This window comes from Procambarus clarkii, chromosome 20, assembly GCF_040958095.1.
Source record: "Procambarus clarkii isolate CNS0578487 chromosome 20, FALCON_Pclarkii_2.0, whole genome shotgun sequence".
Classification (NCBI taxonomy): Eukaryota; Metazoa; Arthropoda; class Malacostraca; order Decapoda; family Cambaridae; genus Procambarus; species Procambarus clarkii.
Window position 1 is genome coordinate 31026464 of NC_091169.1, and position 9049 is coordinate 31035512.

At 42.4% G+C, this 9049-nt stretch overlaps 1 protein-coding gene across 4 annotated transcripts in view; it reads left to right on the forward strand.

Moving 5' to 3' along the window:
- Positions 1-8760, forward strand: part of LOC123755366 (D-aminoacyl-tRNA deacylase 2) — a 60304-nt gene extending 51544 nt beyond the window's left edge. For all 4 annotated transcript variants that reach the window (XM_045737922.2, XM_069327842.1, XM_069327841.1 and 1 more), the window contains one exon: positions 4914-8760. In XM_045737922.2, the coding sequence (XP_045593878.1) occupies positions 4914-5294 (381 nt within the window). In that variant the 3' untranslated portion in view covers positions 5295-8760. The remainder of the gene's footprint in view (positions 1-4913) is intronic.
- The last annotated feature ends 289 nt before the right edge of the window (positions 8761-9049 follow it).

A 9049-nucleotide genomic window follows, 5' to 3' on the forward strand; every position in this document is an offset into this window, starting at 1 on the left:
TTATCTTAGTATGATCAGCAAACATGTTCATATAATTCTGTATACCAACTGGTAGATCATTTATGTAGACAATAAACATCACTGGTGCAAGAACTGAACCCTGTGGTACTCCACTTGTGACATTTCTCCAGTCCGATACATTGCCTCTGATCACTGCCCTCATTTTTCTATCAGTCAGAAAATTTTTCATCCATGTTAGTAGCTTACCTGTCACCCCTCCAATATTTTCCAGTTTCCAGAATAACCTCTTATGTGGAACTCTGTCGAAAGCCTTTTCTAGGTCCAGATAGATCCAGTTAACCCAACCATCTCTTTCCTGTAATATCTCTGTTGCTCAATCATAGAAACTAAGTAAATTCGATACACAGGATCTTCCAGATCGGAAACCATACTGTCTGTCTGATATTATATCATTTCTATCATTTCTCTCCAGGTGTTCTACCCATTTAGTTTTAATTATTTTTTCCAATATTTTGACTATTACGTTTGTCAATGATACAGGTCTATAATTAAGGGGGTCTTCCCTGCTTCCACTTTTGTAGATTGGAACTATGTTAGCCTTTTTCCACACATCGGCTACAACTCCTGTAAACAGGGATGCCTGAAAACTCAGTTGAAGTGGAATGCTGAGCTCAGGTGCACATTCTCTCAAAACCCATGGTGAAACTCCATCTGGACCAACTGCTTTGTTCTTATTTAGCTCCTTGAGCATTTTTTCCACTTCGTCTCTAGACACCTCTATGTGCTCTATGTTGTTCTCTGGAATTCTTATCGTGTCTGGTTCCCTGAAAATTTCATTTTGTACAAACACACTTTGGAACTTTTCGTTTAATGTTTCACACATTTCCTTTTCATTTTCCGTGAATCTATTTCCCATATATTGTGTCGTGCCTACGTTCGGCAGGTGAGGCTCTGCGGTCTGGCGTCTTTTTTCGGCCAGGCGCTGGTTCGTGGTTTTTGGATACATATATAAGACCGTCAGCACACAGGTGACTGCCGAGGGCTTGTTGGCCCGTGTTTGGTAGCTCCTATTTCTAACCATCCGGTCCCACTTATATGCATGTCCAACCCATGTTCGAATCGATCAAGGGACCCCACCTCATGCATGTTACGGGGTACGGTAGTTGAGGTGCAGGTTATGTACTCACCTGGTTGTTCTTGCAGAGATTGAGCTCTGGCTCTTTGGTCCTGCCTCTCGGCCGTCAATCGCCTGAGATGCAGGCTCCTGGGCCTGCTGGGCTCTATCATATCTACAGTTGAAACTGTCTGGAGTCAGCCTCCTCCACATCTCTACCTCATGCACATGTGCATTAGTAACATGTACCACAGTAACATGTGGTCCTTGTTACTGTGTCAGGATGTTGTGGGTGACGTTTTGCTGCAGTTTTGTGCCTGGATGCGTGTTGGGGGATTGCTTGTGGTGTTTTTTGTGGTCTTATCTGGGGTCCCTCATTCCTTTCCCGTCTTGGAGTGCCTGGCTTGGCCCTTCCATGTTCATTGGTTTCTCTGTCCTCACCTAGTTGTCCGCCCCTGGTTGTGCTTCCTGGGGTTGTGCTTTGGCTCTTTTGTCCTGCCTCTTCCCTGTCGCTTCCCTGACATCTACTGGGCTCTGTCTTGTCTGTACTTGCAGCTGTGTGTGGGGTCAGCCTCCACCACTTCCCTTCCTCATGCATTCCATTTGTTTACTACTCTGCCACTGGAATGTTTCTTTGGCTCCTTTGGGCGCTCCTTCTGCCTGTGTCGCATGGTGCGTGTGCACTTGTGTTCATTAGTCTGTCATCATTACTCGTACCCCTCAATTCGGGTACTAGTCTGGTGGCAAACCTTTGCACCTTCTTCAGTTTGGTTTGTTGGGACAGGGTCTGCAACTCTGTGTTTGTTGGCATGATGGCATGACTTGTTGGGACATGGTCTGCAGCTCTGTGGGTTGGTTGTGTCCCTTTCGTTCCCGATTTGCTGCATGCCTTCTTTGTTCCTCAACTTCCTGCTTTACTCTTGTCCCTGGCCGCTGGTGCTGGGGCTGTTCTGTTTTTTTCTCGTTTTCTCCTACTCACTGTTGTGTGTTTTGTTTGTGGCTTTTGGCCCTCCTGTTGCCAGGTTTGGGTTCCTGTTTTCCTGGCTTGCTCTGCCTGTTGGCATTTTCAGGGTCTCACAGTGTCCTTTCTCTGGCGTCTTTGACCTTCTCTGGAGTCTCGCGTCGGACCCGTAGTCTTCAATCTCCTGGCGAGCTCGCTTGCATTGGGGAGTTTTCAGTTCGGCAGATGTTCCATCTCCTTCTTTGCCGTCTTGGGTTTCTGGCTCTGCTTGCTCGGTGGTTGCACCCGAGATCTTCCCGAGGCTCCGCCTCTTCCTAGGCTCGAATGAACTTTGACGGGGCTGGTTAGGTTCTGCCTTGAGTCTCTCGCCTTTGGTTGGTGGTCAGGTGGCTTCGTTGTTGGTGTCCCACCTACATGCTTCTTGGCGGCAGTATGGGATTTTTTGGTGGTCCTTCCTTTTCCTTCTGTCCCTTCTTAGGTGGCTGCGTTTGTTGGCGTCGGCTTGTCTTTTTCTGGTGGAGGTTCGGGGCCGTCATCTTGCTGCATACTGTCGCCTCGATTTGTGCGGCGCTGGTGGAGCCGCTTCAGCTTGCTTTCGCTCTTGGTGTTACTTTTGCGCAGTTTCGTAAATTGTCTCGTGCGTTGTTTCACCTCCGGCTTGCTCATGCGCCGCCTGAGCCGTCCTGGTCTTTGGACAGCGTGGTCTTTCTTTTTCTCCTCAGTTTGTTGCGACCCCTTCGGTTCGGGTTTGTTTCTCGAAGGCATTTTTTCCTGTTGGCATTAGCCTCTACGGATCGGGTCGGTGAGCTTCCTGCTCTCCTCCGGCGCAGGAGTTTCTGCTCCTTCGGTCGTGGCGATAGGTTTGTTCGGCTTGCAGCCGTCTCCCTCTTTTCTGGCACAGAATGAGACTGCTGCTTTCCGGAGGGGTCCTTGGTTTGTTGGTGCTTGGTTGGTTGGGCTGGGGGTGCATTGTGTTTTGTGTCTGGTTGCGGCCCTTCTCTGTTATTTGCGCTCCACGGCTTCTGTGTCCGGGACACACTTTGGGTTGATCCAGCTCCCCTCTTCCCTGTTCACAGGTGAGGGTCTCCCAGGTCGTATGCCGTGTTATGAAGGCTAGCCAGCCTGCGTTCTATCCCTGTTCCCATGAAGTTCGTAGCTTCGCTGCTCTTGCTGCCGTCTTGACGACATGTCCTGGCTGACATTCGGGCACTTGGCGGTCGTACAGGGTCCTGGCTGCTCAATTTCTCGTGGTCATTCTCCGGCCCATTCGGGCCTGTGTCACCTTGGATTGGTGGTTGCAGCCAGTTGTCTCGACTTTGAGTTGAGAAGTGTGTGGCGACCGCCTCCCGGGTAAGTCCCTCTTATTTCCTCTGTGAGTAGTTAGCTCTGGGGAGCCGAAGGGGCTTGCTCCCCCCCCCCCCAGAAAACCAGCGTTGAATATAATGAAACACCATTTTCTAGGTGAGACTCGGAGGCTCCCCAGCATCCCTCCGGTCAGCGTTTTTTTTGCATTTTTTGACATCCAACCTCAGAACTGATGGTGGATAGCCGGCGCGGTAGGTCTGGGGCTGCACAGACAGTGGCGCGGCGACGTGTGACATCATGATCGTTTACTCGTTTCTTTTAAGGGAGTTCTATCCACTTGTTCGGCTTGTGGTAGCAATTTTCACCAGAATAGGAGTTTGTTTTGGGATGCTTACCTTTCTGGGTGCCTGACCCGGTCTATGGCAGACATAGAATGATTCCAACCACACTGGGGTTTCTATAGGCCATTGCTCCCCCTTGCCTCTCTGAGGGGGGGCCAGGTTCTGGCTCGTGGTCCCCGGTAGGCCCATAGAACTCCATGTACATGACTGATGCCAAAGTTTGACATTAGCATATCAGCCTGGATAAGCTCCGGGGAGCCTCCAGGTCTCACCCAGAAAATGGCGTATCATTACATTCAACACTGTTTTTTTTTTGTTTCTGAACATAAAAGTACAGTACAGTAATTATAATATATCATGCAATGGGTCCCAAGAAAATCAGTTGTAAAGTTCAACCTAAGAAAATAGTTTGTGAGGATGATGATAAAAGGAAAAAACAAGAGATCATTCATAGTTATCTTGAGGTTATCTTGAGATGATTTCGGGGCTTAGTGTCCCCGCGGCCCGGTCCTCGACCAGGCCTTCACCCCCAGGAAGCAGCTAACTCCCAGGTACCTATTTACTGCTAGGTAACAGGGGCATCAGGGTGAAAGAAATTATGCCCATTGTTTCTCGCCGGCACCCGGGATCGAACCTGGGACCACAGGATCACGCGTCTACTGTTCTGTCCACTTAGCCGCTGGCTCCCAGTGAATGAATGTGATGTCTCACTACTAGCAAGTGTTAAAATGTAGGGAAAAACAAGTGTCTTTAGACAGATTCTTAGTAAGATAAGCAAACAGTGAGCCACAACCAGGCCCTAGTGGTATGCCTGCAAAACATAGGAGAGAGATTACCCCAGAAATGTCATCACTGCCTGATGTTATAATGAAAGGGGACTCCCCTTCCAAACACTAACACCTCTCCTCCTCTCCCCCGCCCCCCTCCTCACCATTTTCCATACACCAACAAGAGTCCTCAATAAAGGTAAGATATACTTGTACACACTGTGCTATAAAATGTATTTTAACTTAATATTTTTGGGGGTGTGGAACGGATTAATTAAATTTACATTATTTCTTATGGGAAAATTTATTTCGGTTTTCAAATTTTCGGTTGTCGAACCGTTTCTGGGAACGGATTAAATTTGAAAACAGAGGTACCACTGTATACTGAATATCTTGTTCTGCATCTATTAAAAGTAAGGTATAGTATTTCTAAATTTTGCTGGTTAAAATTTTTTTTCTTTCAGATTGGCCGTGGTATTGTTGTGTTCGTTTGTTTCCTTGACAAGGCATCAGAAGAGACAGTTGAAAAGTTGACTAAACATGTAACCAATGTTCGTCTCTCCGAGAATGATGCTGGCAAGCACGTATCTGTGTGTGACATTCAAGGTGATGTGCTTATCATTCCACAAGCTACATTAGGGGGCCGGTTGAAGGGTAAGGCCATGCAGTATCACATGAATGTTGATAAGGTTCTTGGGAAGGCGCTTTACCATAAGTTTTGCCAGGGAGTGAGGATGGCTGTAGAGGAGGTGTCAAGTGGTAATGTCAAGTGTGGAGTCTATGGGGCAAGACAGATCCTTAGTATGGATACCAATGGCCCATTCACTCATATAATTGATGTGTAATGAATTTCACCATTGATAGATATTGGTAATATAAAATGTTATTTTGCATCATTCCTCAAATTGTTAGAAAAAATCTGTCTTGCATTACAACTGCAGGCAATCTCAAATACTGTATTGTTATTGTATTTTCTGGCTTATAAGACAATTATATTAGTGATATTTTGTGGGAAAAAATAAGTGATTTTCAAGTGGTTTTTGTAGGGGTAAACATGATTTTGTACATGTAACTACTATTAGAGCTCGGTTATCTGATATTCCAGTAACCCGAATAAATTCGCATTCAGTTTTACAGTAAATGACAGGAGTAAGATGGGTAAATGGCAGGAGTAACCGGGATGTGGTACAAAAAATTTCAAACTTGTTCATTTTTGGACAGTCTGGTAAGAAATTACTGTACAGTATTTGCCGTAATATAAGATGCACCCTCACATGAGACGCATCCCTATTTTACAAGGATATTTTGTGGGAAAAAAAACAATTTTAGTATGTTTTATCATACATTTATTGAAAGATATTTTAAAGTGGTTTTGTAAGAAAAAATGTGTGATTCTGTGCATGAAATACAATATTGTGACAGTATACTGGAAAAAAGTATTGCTATACAGGATGCGAAACTGTCATTTCTGAATGTGATGTTTTGTGTTACGGCGACAGACCACCAGGACGGCACACCTGGTGATGCCGTGCCATTGCAGCACTATGGCTTTTTGTCATTCACTCATTGCAAATGGCTGACAGGCAGATGAAAGTTTAACATTACTGTACTTTCAAATTTCTAGGAGCATTTTTCATTTAGATAATGAACAAATGTTTCTTAAAGGTAACGGTCGTTAAATAATGTATGACAAATATCAGGTGTGGGTTATGTATGCTGGGTAAGGAGATGAGATGATATGAGCTTCCCTCATACAGTGGCACCTCGACTTACGATTGCCCCCTACTTACGATAATTTTGAGTTACGATGTAAATTTCACCGAAAATTGTGACTCGACATCCGATGATGTCGTCGACTTACGATATTTGTTGGTACACGTTCGAGTTGACCGAGCGCGGGGTTCCCGGTCACGCGGCCAACCTGCCTCAGTTTACTACAGCTGCCCGCTTAGTGACGATCGCGCCTATAAAAAATTTCGCTTTTTTGGTGATTTTTTTCATTTTGAACATTAAAGTAATTATTATATATCATGCCATGAGTCCCAGGAAAGTCAGTGGTAAGGCTCAACATATGAGATCCCATGTAAGGATGACCATAGAGCAGAAACAAGAGATCATTCGTAAATATGAGGATGATGTGCGGGTTGTTGGACTGGCTAGGCAGTACAACAAATCTCAGTCAATGATATTCACCATACTGGCTAAGAAAAGGACATTATGGGTGCTAAAGTGATGCATCATTACAGACAAATGTTAAAACGAAGGGAAAAACAAATGTCTCTTGACAAATTTGTAGTGAGACAAACAAGCACTGAACCACAACCAGGTCCTAGTGGTATTCAGGCAAAATGTAGGATTGAGAGTACCCCAGAGAAAACATCACTGCCTGATGTGATAATGGAAGGGGACTCCCCTTCCAAACAGTAACAACAGTCCTCCTCCCCCCTCATCACCATCTTCCATATGCCATCAAGAGCCCTCCATAAAGGTAAGGTAAACTTAGGTACTGTATTGTAGTTAGAAAAAAACATTGTATTCAGTATAAAATGTATTTGTATGTTAATATTTTGGAGGGTGGGGAATGGATTAATTCAATTCCCTTTATTTCTTATGGGAAAAATCGCTTCGACTTATGATATTTCGACTTACGATCCGTCTCGGGGAACGAATTAGCATCGTAAGTCGAGGCCCCATTGTAACTGCCAACATATCGTAAGCAATTTTTCGTAAGTTTGTGATACCGTAACAGACTATGATAATTCGGCTTGTTTTCAATATTTTATTATTAGCAACGATTTTTGTGCCTAGCAAACTTACCCAGTATGCTCGTTTGGCTCCCTAGCCGACAGTGCTCGGTCTCCCATCCACAATACGGCTGCTTTTTGACGCAGGGCATTTTTTTGATAATTTAAAATAAAAAATGCATCTTATACGCTGGCTAATAGGGTGGTTTAAGTCAATTGTTTAGTTAACTTGAATAGGGGTGAGCCCTATATAATTCAGATTACTGAGTGTAGCCAGTACAATATATATATATATATATATATATATATATATATATATATATATATATATATATATATATATATATATATATATATTCAGTTGGTGTTGAACAAATGTACCTCCTCCTCCTATTCACAGGAAAATATAGTAATTACTGTTACAAGTTTTCATTGAGGAAGTTAGGTATTTGTACGCATTAATGTCATAATGGTGGATTGGTTGATATATGTATGACGTATGCAAGAGATATGTAGTGTTCTCATAGATGTTCTCAAAATATATGAATAAGGTCATGAAAGAGGTCAAGAAAAAAAAATACAAAAGTGTGGTGTGTGTGTGACATTAATATATGACAGGAATTAGGGAGTTTGACATTTAATGTAGTTCCTGCAAAGAATTACATGTAGTTTACAATTTTGTTGCATGACAGAAGACTGCTGAAAGTGAATGAGGAAAACATTAAAGTAATGGAGGAGAGAGTAGAAAACTGTCTAATTAGGGTAAGTTGAGAACTACTAGTAGTTAATCAGTTAAAATAAATAGGTTTGGTGAGTGATAAAAAGAGGAATTAATGTAAATAGGAAAGGAAAGAGAGCTGCATGAAGGATAGATGGTATCAGTCCTTATGTACAGTGTGGCATGAGTATGCAAATCGAGAATAGGAGCAAAAAGAGAAAATCTAATAAGCATGCATGGTGTTAAGAGGGTAAAATATGTATGTTAGGGGAGACAAAATTTTGATTGCAAAGTTTGATATATTGTAAGATTGAGCAAAGTATGCAGAGATCATTTGAAATGTAAATTTGAAAGTTGAGGAAGAAGATATATAAACATGACAAGTGTTTGTGTGCAGTCTTGAGTGTAAACATAGCATATGAAGTGTACAAGGTGGAAGCTGTTTGTTTAGGAGTGAATGTTAGTCTTGTATACTGTACCTACTTGATAAATGAGCAGCACTTTACACCAAATTTTATTTAATGTTGCTGCTGTGAATATTTTACTGGTGGTGCTAATTGTCCATGTTACTATAGAGAGAAAATATTATGGTGGTGAATCGAGAGATTATTTAAAATTTTTTAGCCCTCTTTTAATACTGCTCTCTTATTGTTTCCCCATGAATGTAAGAAATGGAAAGTGATGACTACTTGTAAAATGAATTGAGATCCAGAGTGAAATAAAACCTGTGCATTTTAAATTACTAAACTTTGAAATGATCTAAAATAAGGCTGACAGACAGGTAGTTGGTAGTATTGCAATTCATCATCATTTTGTAGACATACTGTAATTAAATACAATATACTAATACTTTTTGTTTTAGTTGATGTTGGTCCCAATTACTGCTCTACTACTAATTATCAAATACAAAAATGTAACTGCTTGAAGTTATCAAGTTATTCATTGTTAAGAAGAGCCAATTAGATGCAAGATTATTGAGTTTCAGGTGGCATTATGGTAAATACTGGATACTAATTAAGAAATTTGCCATGAAAAAGTTAGTAGATTATTCAAATGATAATTGCATTTGGAAATTATAAATTGCAAGTTGTAAGATGTATAATGATTAACCCTTAACATGCTAGGGGTATAATATCCT